Source organism: Periophthalmus magnuspinnatus, chromosome 20, assembly GCF_009829125.3.
Source record: "Periophthalmus magnuspinnatus isolate fPerMag1 chromosome 20, fPerMag1.2.pri, whole genome shotgun sequence".
NCBI lineage: Eukaryota > Metazoa > Chordata > Actinopteri > Gobiiformes > Gobiidae > Periophthalmus > Periophthalmus magnuspinnatus.
The window spans coordinates 8,775,967-8,803,641 of NC_047145.1; the positions used below are offsets into that span (position 1 = coordinate 8,775,967).

The 27,675-nt window shown below is 39.6% G+C and overlaps 1 protein-coding gene across 2 annotated transcripts; it reads right to left on the reverse strand.

The window, feature by feature from the left end:
- Positions 1 to 1,041: 1,041 nt before the first annotated feature.
- waca (WW domain containing adaptor with coiled-coil a) lies at positions 1,042 to 26,885 on the reverse strand. Of its 2 annotated transcripts, none has more exons than XM_033985699.2 (13): positions 26,644 to 26,885; positions 26,432 to 26,462; positions 25,540 to 25,732; positions 13,312 to 13,403; positions 12,885 to 13,000; positions 12,691 to 12,803; positions 8,840 to 9,082; positions 7,394 to 7,516; positions 5,805 to 5,956; positions 3,923 to 4,044; positions 2,540 to 2,705; positions 2,333 to 2,460; positions 1,042 to 2,260 (listed from the first exon to the last, which is right to left on the reverse strand). In XM_033985699.2, the coding sequence occupies exons 1-13, from the start codon at positions 26,682 to 26,684 to the stop codon at positions 2,191 to 2,193; spliced, it is 1,590 nt and encodes a 529-aa protein (XP_033841590.1). In that variant the 5' UTR covers positions 26,685 to 26,885; the 3' UTR covers positions 1,042 to 2,190. The 2 variants fall into 2 exon arrangements, with proteins under 2 accessions (XP_033841590.1, XP_033841589.1); XM_033985698.2 differs by having other exon boundaries at positions 2,540 to 2,708.
- Between the last annotated feature and the right edge of the window lie 790 nt (positions 26,886 to 27,675).

Consider the following 27,675-nt stretch of genomic DNA (forward strand, 5'->3'; position numbering starts at 1 on the left):
GCCTAATTGTAGTAGTAAAATACAGACATACCACACCTTAAATAAACAAGTCAGTCTAAGAATACCTATAAATAATCCAATGCAATATAAAAATAACAATCATAAGTTACCTATTTTACCTTTGAACAGTTATGGCACAAGTTTATTAAAAAGTGGTCATTTTTTTGGGCTAAGAAAATTCCTCATGCAGCTGTCTCCATCTAGAGGCTGTCAGTGGAACAACAAAAACATATGTCCACCTGTGGCTATGGCGTGTACAAAGCTATTGCAGAGTATTGGCACAGCTCCTTACTTGGGAGGTGGCAGCTATTTATTTTACTGTAAAAGTAGATTAAAAATACTAGATGTGAAAGAGAGAGTGAAGGATTGTAATTTGAAAATCGTTCTAGAACAAAGCATGTGAATCAGTGTTGGAGAATGCTAAACTAGAAAACTGCATTGTTTTTCCTTCCATTTACTTTTATCTGCTCCTGAATTTCTACAATAATATGATTAATCACAATTACCTCATCATTTAAAAAGGGGGGCAGTTACTTCTTCACACAGGATCATGTAGGTTTGGATAGTATATTCTGTTAACAAATAAAATCATCATAGAAAAGCTGCATTTTATGTTTACTTGTGTTATCTTTGCTTAATATTTAAATTTGTTTGATGATCAGAAACAGTTAAGTGTGCCACACATGAAAAAAGGAAATTATGAAGGGGGCAAATACTTTTTCACAGAACTGTACTTAAACCAGCTTTTACTTTAACCTTTAATGGTGTATCCTGTGGAGGTCATTGTGTATTGGCATATATGTATTGAACTTGTATTTCTATAGTGACTGCCTTTGAACACTAACAATTTCATTTCCCCCATCATGCAATATTGGGTGCTCCACAAAAGAGGGCAGTATACACTACATATCACATATGAAGAGCCATCAGTGACAGCACGTGATCACGACATCAACTCATGTTTTAAACTAGAGTTTAGACTATGGTCAACTTGATAGACACCCACAAACCTCAGGTCCCAGAAAACAGACAGCTCACACATTAGTTGAATATGTTTATTACAATACATACATTTCACATTTGACCTTTGACCTCTCGTTGCCCTGCGGACTGTTGAGGCGCTTCTGCCCACACCTTGCCTGTGACTGAACTCTAACCTGTGTCATCATACTGCCATACGAAAGCATTCATGACAACTGTGTTCTGTCTGTACAAAGGAATGACCCAGATGCCCCGGCCAGTGGGGCAGGTGCAGAGGCGCGGCAGGTGCAGAGACGCTGCAGGGCGGAGAAGGCCGGGGTGGTCCAAAAGCAGCACGCCCAAACATCTCACTCACCGTTTAAAATCACTCACTCTAGCACACCACCAGGCACTGTAGTTTATTCAGACTGGAAATGCAGGGCCACCAGAAGCTAGAGCAGACCACTGAACCAGAGGAGCACCCAAGAGGACCTGTCCTGTGCTACAGCAGGACGCAGGGGCAGGAGTAGGAGCAGGGACACTCCTGTCTTTGTAATGCAATTCACCTGCTGTCAGTAAAGTCTTCATTCTGATGAACTTGGGCACTATGATCAAATGATTACAGTGCCCCGGTAAAAGCAGTATTTATGATGATCAACAGTAGTTGGTACTGTAATTGGAAAGTGCTCGTACCACATCTTTGGTACTAAGATAAAAGCAGGATGTGAACTCAGAGGTTTAGGAGCAGGACTAGCTTCTAGCTTTAGTGTTGAGGTGCAGATAAACAGCAGTATTGTTACAGGTCCTCCTTGTGCAGATAACACTGGTTCGGTGCTCCACTGACTGACAGCATGAACTCTCAACTGCAGACAAGTGAACATGAAAGAAAGGCTAGCTAATGAACGTAGCCGCCTAAGCGTTGATTAGTTTGGATGTCAAAAGCTTTGATAGACATGGCTTTCCATGGCTTCAATCTACAAAACATATTTACAACATAGATAATAACATCTACACAAATCTACAGGTTTCCGCCATTAAAGTCTTATGTCCCCTGGCCTCAGCAGCTCCTCGCGCTCTCCTGGATGCTCCCAGCCCAGCGGTCCAAAGAAGGCCAGAGCAGGCCTACTGCAGCTCCTGTGTGCGGGCTGGGCTCCAGAGAACTCAACAACTGCTCTGCCTCCAGCTCCTCTGTGCAATATTCTCCTTATACACGTCTACAGCCAACAGTCCTCAAACCATGAACGAATTCTGGTTCTTCAGCTTTTCAAGTTCTTTGATTTGCTGTCTCAAAAACAGTATCCTGTAAAAAAAGAGACACAGCTGAGTATATGTGGGGCATGCTTTTACCATGAATAAGAGGAGCACACAGTACCTCTGCTCTCTCAGCGTGGCCTGCACCTCACACACTCGGACCAAAGACCTCAGGTTCTTGAGCTCTGTGCAGTTGTCTGAGAGGCAGATGCTCCCCATGGTGTGGGCCTCTTCACGTAGTCTGGAGGCCTACACATACACACACACACACGACATGAGCACACGCTTTTGTACACAAATATACAGTGATGATATCATGCAGTAGTACCTGCTTCTCGACGTGCTCTGCGGGCCAGCCCTGCACATGCTTGATGAGGCTGTCGTTAAAGTGTGCAGATAGGGAAGGGGTGAGGGAGCAGGAGGCCCGAGAGCCTGTGGCAGAGGAGGACGTGCTGTTGGACAGCTGGTTAGGGCCTGGAGAGGGACTCCTCTGACTGCTGTCACACACAGGACAATATTCTGTCAGTGCACTCAGCCTTTACTCCAAGCATGCAATTACAACCATAACTATAATCTATGAAAACCACAGTTTAACGTTACTAAAACAACTTTTAGTAACTTCACTTCGCCTAGAGAGAGGCAGACAATGTAGTAGAAAGAGGACTTGGCCAAGAGACATTCCATTTTACACACTAGAAGAGGCGGTGGGCTCTTAGTTCAAGCTAGAGAAACCAAACAAATATCGTCTATGAAAACAAGCCTAGTTTAAAATGACCAAAACATCCCAAAAGATTACAGCGGCAAAACACGCATTTTCCTATGTTGGCATTTAGAAATATGTTCTATGACTGTGACAATTACAATTTTGTGTTAACTACAGTGTGCTGGTCAAGCTGTTGTCATAATACAAGCCTTACCAACAGAACAATATTCCTAAATAGCTATTTAAAAAAAAAGACTCCCTTTGCTGGCCACTAGATGGTGCCATAAGCCCATGATGTAGGGGGATGAACCACGAAAGCCATAAAGGACTGTCACTTCAACACATCTTGAAGCACAATATATTGTTACAGAGAAATAACACAATAAACAATTCTCTTTGTTACATATATGGCTCCAGCTTTTATATACTTAACAAGTTGATATAGTAATTATCATCACAGGACTATAGCCACACACAGTCCAGATACTAGTAGGGACTTAAATACAGTCATTATGTTTATATGCACAGAACTCTGACAAGTTTGGGGGCAAAGAACTGAATAGGTAGAACAGGGGCTACGAGACTAGTGATTTAGCATTGGGACTAAAATCTGCAGCCATGATAAAAGCAGCTAATAAAAATAAAATCATACATATAGCCACACTTTTGGCAAAAATGGATTAGTGACAGACAAACACATTGAATCTCCAGTAGGTTTTGCTTTCAGGCCAGAACAAAACATGTGCTAGTCCGCAGTGGAGACTGTAGTTTATCATCAGGGCTGGTCTAAAATGAGTGAGTAAAAGTCCACAGTTAAGTAAAGAGGGTTTGAAAAGCGTTGCTAAAATACTCCAACTTGCATGGATGACCTTTAAACCACTTCAGGCATGATTTTAAATGAGGAACAGCATTATGCAAAATCTACTTTTTTAACTTTCTACCATGTTAGAATTTTCCCTCTTTAAATTGGACTAGGTCAGTGACAGGGGTGATGCTGGGAGGACGTACCCCTGGCGCTGCAGTGTCCGAGGGGAGGCGTTTGTAGCATCGTGGCTGTGCTGCTTCTCACTGGAGGCAGACGGCTGTGAGGAGGGCTGAGGGTGAGACGACTGCTTCACTGAGGAGCTCACCTGCACAACACAACAACAAATATACATGCATGAACAGCTGCACTCTAAACTATTCAGGGTAGAAGAGGGCATATTAACATTATTCTGAATGAATGAATTTGAAGATATGCAACATTTTAATATCAAGTTTATCATTTAAAGGTGCACTATGTAACTTTTATGGTCAACAGTCTGCAATCTATTAGTATTAGGAACCATTATTGTTGCCAGTATTTGTATCAGCCGATATAGATTCTAATTTGTAGATTTTTTTGCACTGCTCCATTCACTGTGTGCCCCTTTTGAACAGCCTAATGAGTCAAAATGGAAACAGAAAAGCTTTATACGGTTGTATGTTTACACAATTACTTAACCCTATAGAGGCAGATGCTATCGTCGCCGATAGAGTGCGGTTGCGGACTTTCCATTACCGTAACTCCGCAACCAATTGTGCTTCATGTAAATTCAAATGGCATCTCAAAGCAGAGGCATTGGGCTCTTTAAATATTTTACTGTCATTACGGTGATCTGCTTCCGTTGTCCCTCGAAGATGACGAATGAGAGTGCAGGTGCCGTGAGGATTTTCCCAGTCAATTATCCATCCATATTTTTTCTTAGACGCAATGAATATGTAAAATAGAGGTAGTTGTGTGAAAAAATTGAGTACATTCTTCATACTTCCTTTAACATGATTTTTATGGCTAAAAAAAGAAAAGTCTAGGCGAGTCTAAGGCTCAGTCATTAAAGGGTTAAAAATAAATTATATATATAAATCGAACTATATCAAACTTAACATAAATTTGTGGTCCGTGCTTTGGATTTTACACAAAATATCAGTATCATACGGCTGCAGCCGTGATACAATTATTTTAGTAAGTGAGTAATCTATCATTATTTACTTTGATCAATCGAATAATCCATCAATTTTTTACCTTCCATAAAATATCTTTAAAAGCATACTAGGGTGCACTCACACTAGCCCAATCGAACCGTGCCCAGGCACGATTCTTTTGGGACATTGGTCTGGTTGGAGGAGATTGGCTGAAGCACGGCTCTGTTGCTCATGTAAACTCACACACATCATTTATGTTTACAAGCCCTGTTTTTTGCACAGAGGATGGAGGATAAGAGGAAAGAGTGAATGAACTCTGCTCCAAACTCACAGCAAATCGGGAAGATTTGAAGCCTCGTCTCCTGTTGTCCTCGCTGCTCCACCCTATTATTTAATCCATAAACTCACAAAGGAGAGTATCCCAAAAGGACTCTTATGTGCCTTGCTGTTTAAGAGGTATTTCATGCCTCTGGTCTTATATTTTCTGCTAAAGCGATAACAGGGCTGCGCGACACGTAAACAGTGCCGTGTGATGATGTCACCGGACTGTGGCTCGGTTCCGTTGTGCAGGTGTGAGTGCGGGCCATAGCACTTTACGCAATCGTGCTTGAGCACGGCTTAGTTCAAAAGACCTAAATTCACTTGTGGATCTAAAATACACAGCTCTCCACTGTTCTGCAGTCGGTGCCATGCAGGCTTTGTGCATTACCCAATTTACTCGATTAATTGCTTCAGTCCTATAGTACTGGCAAATATTGGCCACAACAAATTCACAATGGAAATCAGACTATAGAGGGAAGCATTTCATGAACAAATACATTATAGAAACCTTTTGGCACAACAAAGGGATACTACAAAAACATAAAAATAATCATTGCTAATAAATATACTATACAAAAAAGATCTTCATTTTAGTCAGCATGGCCCAGCTCTAGTGCGGCACTGTTACCTTCGCCTGTGCAATGACGGGCTGTGTGTTGAGCAGAGGTTTCAGGGGCCCGGCGTTGGTCTGTGGCGTGCTGATCCGAGGGGACACGTATGACCGTGGTGACGAGGCATCTGACGTTAATGACATTGGCGACTGGTTGGACTGCTGAGCAGCTGCAACACAGGAAAACACCATGTAACAGTACAGATTAAAGTGTATATGACAGGTTAGGTCATTTCGCTAAAACACAGCTAACAAGACATATCTAAGATATTACAAAAAATCTTGCATAGTTTTTTCTTTTTAATTTTGTTGAGGTTTATCATTTTACTTCCTGGTTGGACACAGGAAGAAGATGTGACATATGAAACGGTAATTCAGTAACTTACCTAGCAACCATAATGTTAACAAGGGCTAAAACTTGTCAAAGTTACACAGTAGTTATGATAAGACTACTAAAGAAATCTCTATATTGTTAAATCAAGGTTTAATCTGTTGTGTGTAAATGGTCATCAACACTGAAAATTCCATCCAAAATACTGAGACAAATGTTGGAAATAATGTCATTATTTTTTACCCGTAACAAGTAATCTACCTAATGACCCTTTCCTCTGCTGTAATGCCGTTATAGTTACTGTCAGTGTAACGGGGCTCATTATTTTGCTGAAAGTCTCAGCAGTGATGACAGATCAGACTTAACTCTGAAACAATTTTCCTTTGTTTTGGGAAGTAAACAAGTCCAAGACAAAGAAGAGCCAGTGATTGGTCCTTTACAGTCAATCTCTTACAATAACTAATAACATTTTTGAAGGCCCTTACCCTACTGCATTCTTAGTCATAAGATTTGGATGAGATTTATCTTGGGCTCATGATCCAACTATTTTATAACTAGATCGAATTATTTTTAATTGATCCGAGCGTTAGAGTTAGCATGTTTTGGTTGCTGGGTGACGAGAATGGCTCTGTGGGCCAGACCTGCCCCATTTTGGCACACCCTTTGTGGTCCATGGAGGCTACATGGAGGAGGAGCCTTCGTCGACTGGGTCCTTCGAAGGATACAGCTGTTGAATTGGGACACGACTGCAGAGAACCGCTATTCCATTTTAGAACTCAGCGTTATTTCCTGTATTTTTTAACCATCACTAAAACCGATGTAAAACACAAATACTATTCCACCAAACCAAGTCATAATTAGAAAACCTGTCAGATTCCTGCCTTTCTACCCAAAACCACAAGCTTTGACAATACTTCTGGAACAGCATCCTGTCTCCCAGATAGGACAAACAGGATTTTACCAGTAAAAAAAAAAAAGAAAAAGCAAGAAAACAGGACAGAGAAATGGTGTGGATTTCTGCAGAATAACCAGTCAAAGCATCACACTGTTATTCATCTCAGGTAAAAAAAAAAGTTATATGAATGTTACGAGAATATTCAGATGTATCATGTGTCTCTCAAATGCTCTCAAATTCGTGGCTGTGGTTGGACCATGCCAAAGTAGACAGAGGTTTGACGCTCTTTATGGTCCTGTTTCAGACCCTTATGCATTTGATATACACTGCTCAGGTAAATCATGTGCAAGTGCAGATCAGTTTGCAGAGTCTGAGTCTTACCCTGGCTGGAGAGCTGAGCCGCTTGCGAGAGGATAGTAGTGATGTTGAACGCTGAGGGTCCGGCAGTGAGGATCTTATGAAGCATCGACTGCAGTGACGCTTGTGTGACCGCAGCTGTGAGAACTGGACACAAACACAGACCATGATAGAGCAAAGCAACTAATGCAGGTACAACTAGTATCTGCCAGGACCAGTGATGTAGCAACATGTGTTTGTATAAACATTTATGAATCTAATTTAGCTCAAACAAATTACAAAAAGATCTCACATTAACTTTTAAACTATTTATAGTAATTGATATTCAATATTCTATTTTAAAGCTACAGTATGTAATGTTTTAGTCAAAATTATGCTTTCAAACGTGTTCTAAAATAAAAGCACGTTTTTGTTTATTTTATTTTAGTTGTATTTATTGCAATGAAAAAAGTAGAAAACTATGTATCCTTAATGGGTGGGCTTGCATCGCCACAAACCTGACTCTTGTTTGGCCTGCAGAAGAGCCTCCTCCTGCTTGTTTCCTTGGAAATGTTGTTCCTTTGGCTATAATCTTCCACAGAATGGCATTAATCCATGGAGAATGTTCTCAAATATGGTTTTAACTTTCCATTTCCATTGAATAATGCAGGTGTCATGCCACCTCCAGAAAGTTACATACTGTATCTTTAAAAGATTGGGTTGCTGAAATTCTGTACTGTCCCCCAAACTAACTGCATGACAGCAGTTCTGAAACTGCACTCTGCCTATGTCATAGATCTCTACACTACCTCTTCCCTAAATGGGTGCCCAAGTCACCTGAGCAAATTTGGGGGTCAATGCAGTCTTCAATAAAGAGGGTTTTGGCAACATAGAGACAAAAATATGTTCCCAGATAAATCATGAACAGTTATGATTATGCACAGCAGAAAGCCATATGTAGCTGTGATAAATACTGACAGAACTATAGCAGCTTCTGTGTGATGCATAGAAGTCTCCAGGCTCATGTTCATATGATCATGCAGACTAACATGAATGTAACCATTCACTTGTGGAGAATGCAATGTTTTAGGTGAAGTATAAGATGCTTATGAGGGATTACAACCATACAGATAAAATGTTGGTGTCCATGTCAGCTGATTATAAACTAGAAATAGACAACAAATTCAGTTGGCCAACATTAGCACTTTTTAATGCATCTGAAAATTCACATCATATTTTTTGTGAAAATTATCTAACTCTCTTCTACATATCAGCAGAGCTTATCGGCCATTGGCTGCTGCTGGATTCTAAAAAATTAGAACCAGCATAGGCCATGGAAAATAATGTATTGGTCAACCTCTATTGAAACTTGAATCGACATGAGAGGAAATCCATAAACCACACTACGTAAAGCTTTGGGGATTAGAAAAGCTGATGAATTGCTCAAGACTTGCACACGTGTCCAAGCAAACTTTACAAAATGCATGTTACCTTCGTTGATTTTGGCCATGTCCACACTGGTGTTGTTGAGCTGGAGGGCGGTTTGCAGGGCAGGGAGGAGCTGTCGCAGAAGGCTGGGGTCCTGGAGTAGTGGAGGGGTTGTGGATTGAAGCACGGGAGACACAGGGACAGTAGAGGCGGAGGAACCAGAGGGTGCGCTGGAGGGGTTCAAGGTCCCAGAGGCAGAGGATGAAGACTGGGCCGCTGCAGAGGGCTTCTCCCCCTGGGCAGACTCTGGCGGGACACACAAGAGGACGTGCGAGCTGTTAGTGTCAGAGCCCAGCGTTTCCCATAATTTTTTCCCTGACTTTTTAATATTGTATTGTGTATTCTGCTATTGTAAGCAGTCTTTCAGAACAGTATTAGTTACTTTTTATAAAAAAATAAATAAATACACGTTGCGATTTTGTTATGCCAAAGTGTAATTTAGGTTGTTTTTAGATTATGGGGAGAATTTTAGTATGGATGGGCGATATCTCAGATCCAGTATCGGTATGAGCCAATATTGATACGGATTCTTCAAAACTCTACAGAGATACTCAATACATGCACTGCCCCATTCTCTGCCCCAAGACCGTAATATGGCTGTATGTTTCCATGAACATGTAACAATTTTATATCCCAGATAAATCTTTATCAGATCTTCGGTTACTTACAATGGTGTCGGCAAATATTGGCCACAACAGCATTATCGATTATTGGTATCTGCTCAAATTATTTTTTTTTATAAAGAAATAAAAATCCATATTGTTCAATCCCTTAATTTTAGACTATGGTGGGCCATCACATTCTCCTTCATTAATCGGAAGCATTGAGAGCCAATAGGACTAATCTGAATGTTTGAATCAGCAATTTTTTGGGATAGTACAGACGTTATTCAGCAGTACCAAACTAAAACAAAGTGTGTACAGTTTTGTGGCATGGGTTTGCATAATTATGAAGAACTGTTGTGTAGGAGCATGGATGGCATAGACTTGTGGGCTGCACATTGGACGGAATCTTACTGCTAACTGTAAGGAGAGTTCTCTGAATCCATTAGCTTGGTGTAGCAGTGCTGATAGGTCATGAGACTGGGGGTGGGAATTCATCTAACTTATCTGGTTCATTTATCTAATTGTATTAAAAAGACAAACCTACTCTTAACAATTTAGGCCTTGGCATATTGCAGTAAGAGCTGACAAAGTTAACGCATCAACTCAAGCGATTTAACAGTCATTCACTGGTCCTCACATGCATGAGGTTAATTTTTACAAGTGCAGAGCAGTGCAGCACTGCTACAGAACAAAGACATGTCCAGTTAAATGCCTTGTGCTCAAAGAGGAAAATAAGGTAAAAAGGGACAAATAATTTTACCAAATTAAAAGATATCAGGACATATGCTACTATCCTTCTAGCCTGTCATGCATCTCACTGTGAGAGCCAGTTACACCTGCAAGCAACAATAACCCAACCAAAGCTGTTGCTAAATAAACCTGTGACCAACACAGATTCATTATGAATTATTGTTCAAGACAGTGGGGCTTATTTGTAATATTTTACAGAAACATACAAAAATACTTAGTTTAAATAATTACAGTAACATTTGATTGTAGGTTCATGACTTATTTATACCAACTAATTGCATTTCAAAAGAGTTTTTGTTAAGGTTTTTGTTTGTTTAATGGGACTAACTGAATAGACCTTTTTCTTTTAAATGAAGCCCGCTTTTGAACGGCACTCTGATTCTGAACTCTGACTAATGCAGTTAGTACATAGCATAGCATAGTACGTAGCATTCTTTAGCTGCAAAGCAAAACACCAAGTAAAAGTGATTAAAAAGTGATTCCTAAAATTCACCACAACCTCATACAAGTTCTCTCTCCCCATGCACAAAAGAATGTAGCATAACTCCCACAATATAGAAATAATCAATGAAAATATAAAAACGATAATAAGCAAATATGCATTGAATGGAAAGCGGGAGAGTCCCACATCCTGGTAAATCTTGACTGATTTATGAAACCTTCCCCTCTTCAGGAACTAATACCCAGTGAGAATGTAGTACCCCATTAAGTGACCCATTTGTTTGTAATAACCCACATCATGAGCCCCAACTTAAAATCACCATAAGTGAGCATTTAGAAAGTTCTCAACAGCACAATCAGTCACATACACACTTTGAAAACATTGACTAATTCCAGCACTGCAGTCAAAATGCACAACAGGGATTTTACCCACTCTAAGATAATGACCATCAGTACAGAAGCATGGTGATGAGACCTTTTAGCCAGACTGATTATGCTAAATTAACTTTCCAGAGCTTTTAACCATGTTATAGTTGTTTCCCCTCACCTGCCCTCTCGTTGTATTTGGAGTGATTTGTGCATGTTATTACCGACTTATTTTCAAGGTGCCATTTTGCTGATCAACCCCATTTTTAACTGTTCTTTCAACAAATTTCATAATCACTGATACGCATAGGATCATTTTGGTACAAATGGGGGAAAAAAATCCACGGGTCACTAGTATATGCGGCTATCCAATGGAGGTGCCGACAACTTTATTGTGTTGTGTTTACAGCAACGTCAGCTCTCACTGGGCACCGCAGTTTTCTAAACAGCAGACTTGCTTCTTTTTTTAAGTCAGTTCAGATGAATACTGCAATTTAAAACGTCCAATATATAACAATGATAGTTTTTGAATTTTCGAAATTAGAAAATTGCAATGGCTGCCATTTTTGAACCATCACAAGTTCTGCCTCAAACAACAATGCATCCTGTCTTATTCTGCATAAAAACTGCTTACCCTGTAGTTTAGATCTGTACAAACATGTTCTGAAATGTAATTCTTGTATTTTGTAGTTTGTCACTTCATATTTCAGTGATTTTGTCAATTTTTCTAGAAGCTTTTAAAATTTGAACTTTGAACAGAATCTTATTAAAACATAAATCACAAATCTAATCACAATCACAACACAGAAAATCTCAAACATTCACTCCGCTACTTCACCAGTAAGGGCCAACACTATGTAAAATGGACTTTTTGACCATGCTAAAAAGTTGTCTCCTCATCAAATACATACCTGGAGTTGAGGTTTTATTTAATTTGTGTGCCCCAATTCATTCCTTTGAGTTTTTACAATTCTGACAATAAATCTCAGTATCCCTCTGTAAATCTGATCAGCCAGTTGACCTCAGTTTTTAAGCTTTCTAAAATGTTGGTGTTATTTTATACTACTTACATGATACGCAAGGCCAACCAAGTGTTTTTCATGCACATACTTCTGAACTACAGGCAGTACCAGGGCTAGAGGTGTCCTTATTCTTTTAAATGGCTCATAAAAGCATGCAAAGTCACTGTTTACATTTACATAGCCAGTAAAATCAGATAACTGAAGATTTGATTATTGACACGTGATTACATTCAAATCAGACATTAGATGCATTTTACATACTGTATCAGAATGTAATCAGGTTACTCGGATTTAGATCTTTACGTGTCATTTAATAACTGACAATTCCAGAAACAAGATATTGATCAGATTATTGGTGTACAAGTAAACACAGCCACTGACCCACTAGAGCGGGGAAGTCTTGGCAGCATTGCCATAAGGAGTAACTATTAAAGCCAAATTGGTTTCTTGCCATTGATAAGTCACAGCAGAAAAACTCCAATGCCACTGGTATGATTGTTAAGTGTTTGGGAGGCCTAACTCTTGTGCATGGCCACGTGAGGCTGGTGTGTGTGGTGTGTACATGCACACGAGGCTGATGTGTAATGTGTGTGCGGTGCACATGTGGGTATGTGAGGTTGATGTGTGTTCGGTGCATCTGCTCATGTGTGTGCAGTGAGAAGAGACTCACTGGTTCCAAAGCTGGGGGCTGCTGCTGCCTGCATGGCCTCTCTCCTGTAATCTCTGTCTTTGGGAAAACTATTGACAACTGCGGTCTTTGTGGATTCCTTTTGTCTTTGCTCTCTGTCAAACACAGTAAAAAAGAAACTCAGTACAATGCCATTGCAGACTCACATTTGAGGGCAAAACTAAGATTTTGGTTACCTCTCAAGCCACTCCTTGGGCTTCTCCCACTGGGACACCTCTGTCCTGCAGTTGTAGTAGTACTTCTTTCCAGAGGAGCTGATGTGTTCGGACCAATCGTCGCCTGGTTCGTGAGGCTGGAGACAGAAGAGGCTTAGACACTATGGGCCACCACATACTCAGAGGTGAGGCTGTGCTGAGGCTCTGATGCAACTGCGTGCAACTTCATTTCACATGGACCACAGATACAGTTAAAGGGCACGCACACGCAGTGTTATCAGGCCTGTTTCTGACAGGATTTTAACTGCTTCTACCAAAAATAATGTTCTGATCACTGAAATGTGTAACCTGCTTTGGACTTCAGACAAGGTGCAGGAATAAATACATGAAATGATAAAAGAAGTTTCATAATAATGCAAAATTTCATTGAGAGGTGCAGAACACTTACTGTGTCTGAGGTTTTGCCAGGGTTTGTGTGAGAGTTGGAGCTATGAAGGGAACTGTGGTTGTGAGAATTTTCTTGTGGTGAATTACTGGTCCCTGGAAAACAGAAAGACAAAAAGATCAGCTAACATCTCATACAAATGATAGTTAGGCCCACTGAAAGACAGCAATTACATTAAACATAAAAGTATTTTCAGACACTGAAAGATTATTTTTAGCTTTGACAAAAAATAAGTAATCCAAAAAAATTCAGCCTCTTAGTACAGCGGTGGTTCTCATGCACCAAATGTACAAGTACATGAATGGTCACTGGTCAAAGGTAATATTTTTATATAATGCTTCCACCTTCAGCACTCTCAAAGCGTTTTTCATCAAGGAACCACTCACCCATTTACACACAAATTCATACACCAGGGGACAAGGTGGGTCAAGCGACAGTATTCATCTGCGGGAGCTGGAATCGCACTGACATCGAAATGACTAGTGAATAGTATCTTATCTTTGAGCATAGAACTGCAATAACCAAAATCACTGAATCAATATATGTGAATAAAACAGCAATTAATCACAGGAATCAGCCCTGTACTAAAGTGGTTGACGTGTTTCTCAAAATCTATGAACAACAAATATTGCTGCAGTAAATTGACACCCGCGAGTACAAGGTAGAGACTGGCCAACCGATATACCGGGACAATATTTGTCCTTTTTAGCGCATCAGCCATCAGCCATAAATCTCCAGCACAGGCAGATATTTTGTTTTGGTCAATCTACTGCCTAAACAATACGCACAAAGCTTAATATGAACCCTTTAAAGACTGAGCACATTATTGACCAGCATAGCTCGCCTAGACTAGACTATTCTTTTTAGCCATAAAAATCATGTTAAAGGAAATATCAGCATGTACTGCATTTTTTCACACAACTACTTCTATTTTACACATCCATCCATATTTTTCCTTTGACGCATCGAATAACTGACTGGGAAAATCCCCACAGCAACTGCTCTCTGATTCGTCATCTTCGTAAGCAGATTATCGTAATGACAGTAAAATATTTAAAGAGCCCCATGCCTCTGCTTGGAGATGCTGTTTGAATTTACATGATACCACAAGTTACGGTAATTTAAAGTCCGCAACTGCGCTCTATCGGCAACGATAGCATCCGTCACAATATAGTTAAAACGTTAGTGCAAAGAGAGAGCTGCACAAATGTCTCTGCTCTCTGACAGGTTTGTGGTAAAAAAAAAAGACTTGTTTGTAGTAAATTTAAATTACATAATTTGGAGAAAATAATTTAAATTGGCCCAAAAATATCGGCAGAGCTTATTGGCCATTGGTTGTTCTGTACTCTACTCTACAACAATCACATTGTTCATTAAAAAACCCATATCGGTCGATCTCTAGTACAAGGTGGTAGGTCTGGTATGTGTGGTGATCAACTGTGTATTCGATTCATGAATTTAATTTTTGTCTGAATCTCAAATTCTATCATATATATGAACTGAAAATATACAGCTGATTTCATTATAACTAACAAAGACAGAGACTTTACAATGGTACAAGCAAGACCAAACCTGTTTCTACATACTATTTAATGACAGGTCCAATGCCTTTTCCGGAAAAGGATATAATGATACAGCAGGAGGTACGGATTAACCGTCCTTCACAAGCAGCAAAAGAAAAGAATGACTAATACAAAGCACATGTGAAGGCATTTGTGGAGAATATAAACCCCCAAACAAGCAAATCAAGAGAACAGTTTCTACAGTACAGAGCATAGTATGGCTTTCTTTTGACATTATTCCCATGCTGGATCATAGTAATGGTGGTGCCACCAAAAACTATATTACTAGGTTATCACTGGTCATGCTTGGTAAATGTATGTACACAATACGTGTGTGTGTGTGTGTGTGTGTGTGTGGGGGGGGGGACCTCCAAATTAATGTACAAACAACTGAGCTAATGTCAAGAGCAGGATTCAAACTGCCAACCTTCAGATTAGTGGATGAACACTACCAACATAGTACCCATCTCGGTTTGGACATCCTTTCACACATCTGATGTGAAGTAGAGTTGACATGGCAAAGCAAACTACGGACCAAAAGTGATTTAAAGTAGAGCCGATATCCCATTCATCTCTCCTCTGTTTCACAGTCTCCTCCTCTGTGTGTGGTGCATTGTGCGTCAGCGCTATTGTCACTACCCCCCCCCTCCTCCCTCCTGTCGCTGTCGAGCTCCAGTGCACAGAGCCAGAGTCCAGCGGCACAAGATGACTTAAAACCACTACAACAACTGTTGAAACTGAAGTGCACAGAGCATGCAAAACCACTGCCATTTTAGCATGGATTTTATTTCTGCATGAAGCTTGTTTCTGCACAGTGCCTGCACCGCACTGACTGCAAACGTGGAGAGAGCAGTGTATTTTAGATCCATTAGCGAGTTCAGGGAGTGAAGTAGCTTAAAATGTACAGATTGTAGCTTTAAAACACCCCAAAAAATTGATTATTCACTTATTATAGTGTTATTATTAGGAACTTGTTGTTGTTTCACTTTGCTTGATTTTATTCCAGATATTCAGGACAGACGTCTTTAGGAATGGCCAAGTTATCGGTTCCAGTATCGGTTACAGCCAATATCAAACGGCCTATGTGTCATTCAAAGTTTGTCCTTGTGCATCAGATTTGTCTTTTTGAAGTAAAAATGGAAATACAAGAGCATCATATGGCTGTATATTTCAATGTTTCCCATTAATATATTAGTTCACGGCGGGCTGCCATAGTGAGTTTTTAGCTGCCATGGTCTTATTATCTCAAACTTTTTTTTTTTTACTTATGAAACTTAGGAGTGCCTGGAGTTGTCTACCGTTCCTATACACGTCAAATTCATTTTCCAAAACTTCAGTTGCGGGATTTCAGCTTTGCTCACATATCTGCTAAACATTTTCAGCCCCAGATACCCCGCCACAGGTAGGACAGGCAGGCGACAAATAGCACTGCTGCGCAGCTCATTCACGTCTCATCCCGCACTGTAACCCGCTCTCTCACTTCATCCCAATTTCTGCTGCGGGTCAAAATTGTATTTCTGGGAAATGTCCTACCTGCCTCACCTTACTGCATGTACGGTAGATTCTGGGCCCGAACACTATTTCTCCACTATGTTGACAGGCTGGATTCGGATTTAGTGCATAGGAACAGGCCCATCTACGTTCCTTTGCCATCATATGCACTGACCACAGTCTTACTTTTTGACAACTTGCTAGTAAATAAAGTGCTCAAATATGCGTTGTAAGGGGAGAAATAACGAATGAATGTGTGTGGCTGATACACGAGGAGAGGAGTGGAGAAGAAAAAGATGCAGACTCCCTCCCCATTGGAGCAAAAGAAAGATGCGAGGAAAAGACAATGTGGGTCAACGGCCAGGCAGGGACAAGTGCGTCTGGAACTGGAGGCACACAGGTAGACCACTACAAACATGTAGGTCTAAACATTAAGCCCCATCAGGCACAGCACGCTTTACTCTGCCCCTCCGCAGTCCTCATGGAACATATATTTAACATGGCTCCGGTTCTATGTGTGCACGGCCCAGACATGTAGGAAATAATTTGGATCAAGGTCAACTCTGCCGTACTGCTCCAAGCCTTTCATCTCCCTCTCATCCCGTAGCGTGCATATCTCCTTGCCACTTCTTTATGCACAGATATAAGAGCCTACAGGCCCCTGAACTTGAAAATATAGTGATCAAAACTAATGCTACAGTGTCCAAGCCTAGGACAGAGGGATGTGATGCAGAGTTTCCTTATTAAACATGCACAAAGGATTGTAGCTTATCCAAAAAGAGGTGAGATTGATTTTTGCAGAGACTGAGAAATGCTTGTAATTTAATAGAAATGCAGGTCTTTGGATGCATTGACAGCATTACAGCACAAACATGTTTCAATTACAGGGTGAAACAATTCTCATTAAAGTGCAGGTGAAAACTGGATTAGAGTATTGTTTCTCAAACTGTGGGTGATGGTTCAGAAAGGATTGTAGAGATCTTAGATGCAGCACAGTTCTTTAACTTTTCTGAACCCATATACTCCATTAATCAGATGAAATGATGCTAGTAGAAAAAAAATACATACAGTATATTTTTATGTCAAATGGTCTCATTTTATATAGCGGTTTTCCACCTTCAAGGCACTCAAAGCGCTTTACATCAAGGAACCACCCATTCACACACACATCCATACACCATAGTAAACAGATACTGGGAACTGGGACCTGGGACCTCACTGTCCCTCCTGCCCGTCTTATGGGGAGCAGAGCCTTCAGCTGCTCTGCTCCCCAGCTATGGAACTCCCTCCCCCATGACCTCCGCAACACACACTCACTCCCACACTTCAAATCTAAACTCAAAACTCATCTGTTTAGAAAGGCCTTCTCACCCTGACCACTCTGACCATAACTGCTCTGTCTTTTAATCTATATTTGTTTTTAAATGTATTTTTAATCATTTTACATTGTTCTATTTGTATTGTGTATGTGTGTATATGTGTACGGCGACCTTGAGAGCCTTGAAAGGCGCCTAACAAATAAAATGTATTATTATTATTATTATTATTATTATTAACAAGGCGGGTTAAGTGTCTTGCCTAAGGACAAAACAGTATTCATCTGTGGGACCTGGAATCACATCGCCAACCTGTGATTCAGTGGATGTGACTGCTCTACCAATGGTGTTTATGATGAGAGCAGGATACGAACTGCCAGCCTTCAGCTCAGTGGACAAACACACTACCAACTGAGCAACTGTCGCCCACTAAATGATAATACAATATAAGCAGTAAGAAATGGGATTTAAAGCCTATATGTTAATTCTTCGTGTTATTGTCACTGTCATATATCCATAGAAAAGTCTGCTCATGCTGTGCATGTTTTTCTGGAAATACTCCATTCAGCCATAAAATCTGTAGAAATGCTCCAAAATGCAGGAATTATGCGGTTTCCCCAAAAACATAAAATCTAGCAGCCCCTGGCCTCTAGTTTCTAGTAACTCAAATACATTTTCATTTTTACAAAAGTTAAGTTAATTTGCAAACTTTACCATCACAAATATTGTCAAATATCAGTCATCGGCCAAAGCAGCACACCAAATATCGGATCAAAAAATACCTCGTCTTTTTTAATCAGAGGCCAAAGAAATTGTTACATTATTATAATTTCTATGCTTATCATCTGTGCAAATAATATGTTTAGTTTGCTCTTTGGTTTAGCTATCAGACACAAAATAAACCCCAATGTGGACTCCCTCTTTTGTTATTTAAAAAAAAAAAGAAAAGAAAAAAAGCTTGTTTTTCCAACCATCAACATTTAGTTAACCAAAATACACTGTGGATCTGTGGCTGGGCTCATCACAGTAAAACAAAAATAGAGGCAAAGTTTTGTTAAGGCTCTGAGATTTAGACAGGGCCAGTTCAATCCTCATACATAGTTTTGATAGGGGACAGGAGCCACATGCTACTAGTGTGATGATGAGTTTGTTCCCATCAAATAATGTAGGTGACATGCCACCTTGACTTTTGGTACAGTTAAAAAAAGTTAAAACCATCATTCATTTTCTGCTATACTGTGGAAGATTATAGCCAAAAGGAACACCATTTCCATGGAGAGAAGTAGGAGGAAGCCCTACTCAAGGCCAGAGTCGGGTGTTGTGGAAATGCTAGTATAGAATGTCACCATAGACAAAAAATAAGATACGGTATTAGGTAGGTAAGACTTACATGACCATGAACATTTATATTGAGAATGTTGCATTAAAGATAAGCAAAAAAAAAATCCTCAAAGATTATAAACTTGTCATCCTTCCAAAAAGGGTATACAGTGATATTTCTGCATTGTAGATTTTCTGTGCCTTCACATTTATACCATACTGATATGAATAGCATATTAGATGCAGTTTATCTGTGTGTGTTGCTGTCGTAAGTAACCAATGTTAGTGTACTTAAGGAAAAACATATGGGGATGTGCATATTGAATTTCGGTGCAAATTTGGTTCTGGCTCAAATTGGGAATGGCAAGGCTCAGTGCGCTGCCACATGCACCAACATGTGGACTGTCCGCAATGTGTGCAAAGCATTAACAGTAAAAGACTGTTTTTTTAAAAAAAAAGGAGGGAGGCAAAGCCATGCACTGCTGGTGAAGTTGGGGACAATGCGCTTGCAGAAAGGTGCTTTTAGTTAAGTCTCAGCCCTATATGTTTAAAAAGGCAGTGGTTAAAGCTGAAATTTAGTGTGACAGCATTTCAAGTTTTAAAAGGCACTGTACCAGATTTTTTAATTTACTTTAATATAAAGATTTATGGATATCACATTTCAAGATATATATACAGGAATATAAACCTAAGAAAGCACAAATTCACACTGCAATGGTTCACACGATCAGCTGTGGCTACAACCAAAGTTTGTTTGGCGAATATCAGGCACTAAGCCTCATATGGGGAGCCACTGGTCCTCCACACAAGTCACTTTCTGCTTCGTTTCATCACGCGCCTTAAAGCGGTGTCTTTACTTGGCCAAAAATATCAGAAATGGCCCAAAACTTCGGAAAGGTTCATAGCGTATGATGCTATGTCAAGCCTTTGCTGACATCTAAGCACTTCCCATGGCCCTTTCAAAATAAAACCATATGCATTGACGAGCTACTCAAATGGACCTTATTGAAAAACGACAGTGCACTAAACAAAAACTTTCCGGTCCAGAGTGACAGCTGATGTCATAGGCAAGTATGCATTGGATTGAAAACATAATACTTTGAATGATAGAGTTAACGTTACATTTAAAAGAACAAGCCCTGGGGGTCCTGGATGGACTGGTAAATGAAAGAAATGGAGACAAAGGTCCACAGCTAACCCCTTCTGCTGTTACTTTGACAGTACACTCTTGTTTGCTGCTGGACTGGTTTGAAAGAGATCGTTTAGGGGCCCACTACTTTTTAATTAGTTTGATTGCAATATGAGAGAAAGCCTCATACATTTATATATCAGTCAGCCTATAAATATCTTGCATTTTGGCTTGACAAAAACTTATCCTTTCTTGGAATTATGCAACAGTTCAAAATTCAAAATGTTATTATGGAAACAAATATTATATCCCATTGAATTACAGAAAATAACTATTCAACAGTAATCTGTAACAGATTATGGAGATAAAATATACATAAAATATGCATCAAAACTGCACCTGTTTTAAATGTTTTAAATGTTTTAAATTGAACCATATAGTCATTTGTTTTGTTTGTAACGTTCTGCATTTTAAAATGCCGCTCATGAAAAAAAAAAAGTCTGGTACTCTCATTGGGCTCTCCCTCTATAAATAAAATAGGGCTGCAGCCATTGATTATTTTAGTAATGAGTAAACAATAGATTACTCATTAATCGATTGGTGTAAATAATCTTTTCCCTACTAATTTACTCGTCAACATAATCTACTGCAGTGTGAACTAGTGTTACAGTATCTATGACTTAATTTAAGTTTTACTCAAGTCACATAGCTTCTGCTAAGATAAGAGTCAACATCGACATGTGTTTATCCTGTAGATAGTGCTTTGAGCACAGCGCTAGCTTTGTGTGTATTCACTTTAGCCTCCGTGTCTTCAGCCCTTGTTGCAGTCATTTATTTATTAACTGGTTTGTTTTTGGCATTGCTGTCCTCGGTGCTCTTGTGCACAACTAAATTCTGCTCCCTCAACTGACTCGTGGATCTAAAATACACCGCTCTCTCCACTGTTGCAGTGCTGTGCAGACAGACACAAGCTCCATGCAAAAACAAGCATCACAATGGTTACGTACGCTCGGTTGCACGGACGCTACGTACGCACGGTTGTATTTTATTATGAAAATTAATCGAATCATCAAGGCAATATAATAATAATGAAAACATTTTTGTAATCAAATTAACTTGGTTACTTTGTTCCCATCTCACAGAGTACAGATCTAAATTACAGGGTCAGGGTTTTTGCACAGAATAAGAGGATACTGTATTGTTTGTGGAAGAAATTAGAATGCTTGTTCATTATGTCCATTCTATGTGATTTCTATTTGATTTCAATTAATCTTGCTGCCCTATTAACAGCGCAACAGCTTTACTTCCTGGTAGCAAAGACTTTTTTTTTTTTAATGCCATGAAAAATATGAGTCGGGTCCATCTAAGTAGTGTTGACAGTCATTTGACACACCTGAAATAAATTTTAAAAAGTGAACAAAAGCACATGGTGGAACGCATAGATCTTTGTGGGCACACTCAGACACCAGAGGCAGCAGCAGGTTTACACTAAAAAGGGCCAAAAATATCAATGCCATTAAAAAGCCACGTAGACAGAAGGGTCACACAAAACAAAAACTACCTGGCCGGCAGGGATGGGTTGACATACGATAATATCGCTTAATCCCAATCAAAATTTATCGTTTTTAATAATCGTGATCATCGCACACGATTCTAATTCTAAGTTTCAATACAATCTTAAGATGTTAGTTCTGGTGTTCGCCCACAAGGGGGTCCTCTATCATAGCAATGAAACTTGTTAGCTTCTGACCCTATGGCTCATGGCTAGTGGGCAGCCAGTGAATCGGCATCCGGATTACGCTACACATTTAAATTCTCCACTCCACTTAAGTTTGATGTGTGGAATTATTATGGCTTTGGAAAAACAAAACCAACAAGGTGATGAGCCACCGATATACAGAGCCTGCCGAAAAAAAAGTTGCGGCAACTTGCATTCACATTTGAGCCAAAACTGTCCATTGTAAGTAACATACCATGTGAAATAAACTACTGAACGTAGTTTGTGTTAGTTTAGGATTTGTATGAATAATGGTACATGTTTGTGTTAACTTTGCTATCGCTAGGTTAGCACTTGCTAAATAGCATTTTGCACAGCTGATGGCTGAGATGTCAGCATATCCTTTATCATATCCTTTTTCTGGGGGCTTTCTCAGGTTGGTTCGTGTGTTTTTTAATAGTCACACATTTATTATTCATTCATTGTTAATTTCACTTTCAAAAAAAAAAAAAAAAAGAAAAAACGATAAAAATCGCTCAGACACCTACAAATTGATCTTTTAGTGACTTTTTTTAACTGTAAACATTGCTTTAATAATTATCGTGATAATATCGTGAGTCTAAATTTTAATATCATCCCATCCCTACTGGCCAGTCAAAACCACATACTTTGACAACACTCCAAAGATGTCGGGGTCTGGAACGGGGTCCTGAATTCAAGATTTCCGACTGGTGTGACTTTAGTATCACCCAATCAGAGAAATACATGGTTAGTTTGAATTTCATCAGAATAAACAAGTGAAGAAGTAAACTCTTATGCAGCTGGTAAATAGTGTTATACATTTTGTTCAAAATAATACAAGAATATTCAGAGACGCATATGACAAATTAACATTGATTGGACAGTCCCAAGTTCAGACATTTATCATGCTCACTCTTCCCCTTCTACATTAGATCACAACGTAGCACAGACTAGTTGGACAGGTGAGCACAATCACAATATATCACAATCAAATCGAAATCACAATTTCAGCTGATGCAATTATCAAATCAAAATGATTGCAAGTCTTTAAATTGAAAAAACAAAATATTTCTTGTTACACCTGCGATTAAGACCATAAACACGTTCTAAAATGCATGGGATTCTCGTATTAGTTTAGCAGTTCTTATTCTTCTCTCAAAGGTTATTGTTTTTTGTTACCAATGTGCACTCCAAACCAACTACTAAAACATTGCAAATCTAAATGCAATACTTACTAGAATCGTGTCGTGCAGCCCTAGTAATCCACACTACCAGTCAAAAGTTTGGACACACTTTTTCATTTATTTTTCATCTTTATTATCATTGTTGATTCTGGCTGAAGGCAACTGGATGAACATATATGACATCTAACAAAATATAAATAAACTCAAGAGTTTAAAAAAATTTAAATAGCCACCCTTTGCTTTGATGACTGCTTTGCACTCCTGGTATTTCTTAACCCTGACAAGGCACATCTGTGGAGCAAAAATCATTTCAGGAGACTTTATCAAGGAGCTCATTGAGAGAAGGCCAAGGGTTTGCAGCACTGTCAACAAAATAAAGGGTGACTACTTTGAAGATCTGAATACAACATATAAAAAACTATTTAGTTATTTAACTTGTTTTCTTTGCTACATAATTTCATATACCCTGCATCTTAAATTTGATGACTTCTGAGTATACTGAAAGTAGAAAGTAGTAAACAAAATTGAATGAGACTGTATGTCCAAACCTTTGACTAGTAGTGTATATCAGTAAACTGAGTGCTGTTTAAAAATGTGTTTAAAGCTACCATCTGTAATTAGATTAGTTGACCCAGCCGTGTTGCATTCTCAGATATCATCACTAGATGCTATCTACACTACTCCTGTCTTAATGTGCCAGCTCTGGCCTGACAGAAGAGCAGAGAGCACAGGTGAGCCTGAACAAAGGCCAGGTGAGGGTGGGAAAATCTAATTAACAGATGTTGGCCCTTTAAAACAAAAAAAAGCTCAAAACTTGGTAGCTTTAAGACTAAATAATTGCTATGTATTTGAGTAAAATGTGTCTTACCCTAATACAAATATATTGTATAAGCAGCTCTTCGAGTCAAATTAAGTCTTGTGTACTGTCTGAATCTACATATAAATGTTTCATTGTCCAAGTACCAGAGTGTGTAGTTGGCATGCTAGTTGTTGTTAGCATTACTGTGACGGCAAACCTTCGCTCTGGTCTCTGTAAATTGTGAAACGCATAATTTACCATGGTGGATATCTGAATAATAAAGATGCTCAGAATGCACACGTGTGAAATAACTTTGGACCATTACAAACAATTAAAAATGAACTACTAATTTTTCACACTTGAGTGAAAGATAGTGAAAATCAGGAAGAGCGCCTTTAAGAAAAAAAAAAAAAAATCTGGACATTTTCACAGATTACTGCGCTTTGTGTGTGTATGGTAGATTTGGGTCGGACTTGTTCACATGCACAATGCATCATTCACCCCAAACACCGCACCATGAGCCCTAGCGCTATATGCAGTGGTCTTTTCTTCCACGTGTGGCTAAATACATCAGGAGGACTATGTGTAAAGACATTTTTTTTTCTGGACAGCACAGACAGACAAAGGCTTAGTTGTGCAGACAAAGACACGCCAAGAAATGTCTCACTTATTGAACTGATCCAGTTTACCTTATCAGATGCACGTTGGAAACGGACAGCTCTGCAGCACCAAGTCAAACATTACAGCCTTAAATCTGAGTGCTTTTACTTTCACTACGGACTGCGCAGTGAAGTAAGTCAGCTTGACGTCTGACATTACACCCGCTCCAGAGAGAGATGAACCGCCCCAGAGCGAGAGAGACAAGCCGCCCCAGAGCGCGAGAGATGAGCCACCGTAGAGCGCAAAAGGAGCCACTCCGAGACCTCCCATTTCAAGTGCTCTTGGAGCGGCCTTTACTGCTCATCAGAATGTAGCTCTGGCTCATAGTGGCTCAAGAATACTGCGCTCATAACAAATGCTCTTCTTTGTCAACCTAACTTGTGTGAAAACAACCTTTGCAATGGTATCTGTTGATTTCACAAAAAATAAAAACTTAAAAAAAAAATCAATACTAATATTGTATTAGAACTTAAGAGCAGTTCCTCATAACTGCAGCTAGTCATCAAAAGCATTATTTTTAGCCATCTCACCTTGTTGACTGACCCTTCCCTCTATAATGCTTTTAATTTTTACAGGGGGTACAAGAAAACTAACAGAGGCCAAGCCTCAAATTCAGGACTGATTACTCAAAACAACTACACTACAACTACCAATCAAAATCAATCAAAATACAAATCTTGAGTAAGCAAATGATGAGGGAGAACAATTATGATGGTTAAAAGCTCTTAAGCTTGAAAATAAGCTTGCGATGCTTTGCCTAAAAATCCTTTAATTATGCATTGACAGTATTTAAATTGCATTGCTAATTCAACATCCCAACAAATTTCCACTCTTTTTATAATAGATGAACAAAGCACAATTATGACAGGTTGGTAAAATCTTCTCATAATAAAAAATATCCTCCAGACTTCAGACAAATTGAGCCATATCAAATAATTCCACTTGTCTGTGGTCTGAGCAAAGTATGAAACCAGCAGCCAGAAAAAGTTCCTTCTCAACATGTATTTAACTATGAGAAGCACAATGTCTCACCTCCATCCCTTTCCCGGGCCCGATGTGCATGGACGGCCTTCCCTCTGCTGTGCCCGGTGCTGTCACTGTGTTTGTTGTCAGGGCTATCAGACCTCCGCAGCACTTTGCATGGAGGAGTGACATCGGAGTCGCTGCGCATCTTATCATGCCGGTGGTCTCCTCCTGGATGGCTCTTAGATGAGTATTTAAGGGTCTGTAAGCAGAATACACATTGTGTTTTACTTATTTACATAATATGACTTATTTGTATTAATAACTATTGAGGACCTCTACAAGTGGTTGTAAGGCAGTGTGAGCAATTGTTTAGTCAAACAACGTACTAAAAGCCTATAGGACACTTTGACATGTCTTGCTGTTATCAGATCTGATTGTAAATTGTTTGTGGACATTTATAATAATCATATATTAGATCTTAGTAGAGCAAAAAACATAATGTCAAAGCTAAAAGCAAGTCAGTAGAATAACACAATTATTGAAAGGGTTTACTTGTAATTGCGATAAATAAATAAAAAAAGACAAAATTACTGACTTGAATCATACTAGATTTTGAACTGGATTAATTAATATCTATATTAATTAGAGCAGTGAGGCCCTAATCGGCTATGCTAGCAAACGCTAATGCTAAGCGTAGCAGCAATAAAAGTCGTCACTACTTTTTCAAGCCGATTCAATTCGACGACTTTCCACGATTAAGATCAACTTTAAGCCGCATTATTCATTTTCAGGATCACTGAAACATCTCGGCTGCCAATTTTCTCCAATTAGCACGTTCTTGTGACTTTATTTTCCGCACTGCCTGGGGCCTTCTGCGCTCTGGAAGCCTCCACTACAGTGTCCATTTTAATCTGATTTGGTGCTAGCAAGCTAACTAGTGAGAGGCTAAGGCACAAACCTGATAGGGCTGAGAATCTCTTCGGTCGCACCTGCAAAGAAAGAAAACTGCGGTCAGACGAACTTGCACGTCATTGTTTGTTTAGAACAGAAGGCCCTGCAACAGCTGTACATGCAAGTTTCTACACTTATTTTGGTTTCGATAAAAATGGCGGATTGTCAAAGCGTAGCTACGAGGAAAGGAAATCGGTAGAAGTAAAGAGAAATGTTTACCCATCGCCGAGTCTCGGTTGTTTCCTTGCATACATTACCATCAATGCCGTGTTAGTGTGATTGAGTGGGATGTGAAAGACTAGTAGGGATACTAGGTTTTGTCGTGTTGGTAGCAGCCTGACATTCGTCTCTGATTTGACTGGAGCAGTGGGTATCTCGATGCTAACGGCTTGGCTGTTGGAGAGCGCCCTCACTCAGTCCATCTCCCACTCCGACACACAGCCGTGTCTCTGAGCTACTGAGAGAAAACCCGAGCCCCAGCGCTGCGGACGGGTTGCCAGGTTTGACTAGATAGGTATGGTTGTCTCTCACATAGACTTTGTCCAGACTATGGAGGCACTAATAGTTTCTGTATTCATAATTCTCATTCATAAAATTTATGGCGTTTGAATGTCTCATATTACATCAGTCTTTTTGAATAGTATAGTTACTTTTTATGAGATTGTGTTATGCCAATATCTAGTCCATGTTCTTTTTAGACTATGGGGGAGAATTTTAGACTAAGGGAGGGAAACCTTGTCTAGTCTGCTCTCCCATACAAGAATTACCACCAAAGTACGGTGATATGGTGAAATTAGGATTAAATGTATCTAAAATAACACAATTAAAACATGAAGCAATAATCTGTGTATGAAAGGATTGAACTTTTTAACATATCTGGCAACCATGCTCTCCTCTCAACCTCCCTCTTCCGATGGCAACATCCGGGACAGCAGTCGCGAGACAAAAAGTTTTAGGAAAACATTTATTTTTCTATGGCCATAGCCTACAGGTTCCAGGGACATGTGTCTGTCATTGGTGGGTGTCATTGCTCGCATCATTTGCTGACCCTGTGTTGTTCTGTCTCAGTCACAGGAAAGAACTGCGTCTGTCTGCACTATTCTCCTGGTCTCTGCTGCCATCTAGTGCGTTTGTTAACTCTACTGCAAGTACACTACATTAAGTCATAATTATTAGTCATTGTGAGTAGGATTGCTTAGAGAAAGCCTATAGTATCAATAAAGTATTTTAGTATTCATTTTAATAGTAGCA

Excerpts from the sequence above, each read along its gene's own strand:
- waca (XM_033985698.2), bottom strand. The coding sequence starts at position 26,684 with ATGGTAATGTATGCAAGGAAACAACCGAGACTCGGCGATGG. Across the intron at positions 12,804-12,884 it reads CCCAAGGAGTGGCTTGAGAG|AGAGCAAAGACAAAAGGAAT; the intron begins GTAACCAAAATC and ends TGTGTTTGACAG. Across the intron at positions 2,261-2,332 it reads GCCACGCTGAGAGAGCAGAG|GATACTGTTTTTGAGACAGC; the intron begins GTACTGTGTGCT and ends CTTTTTTTACAG.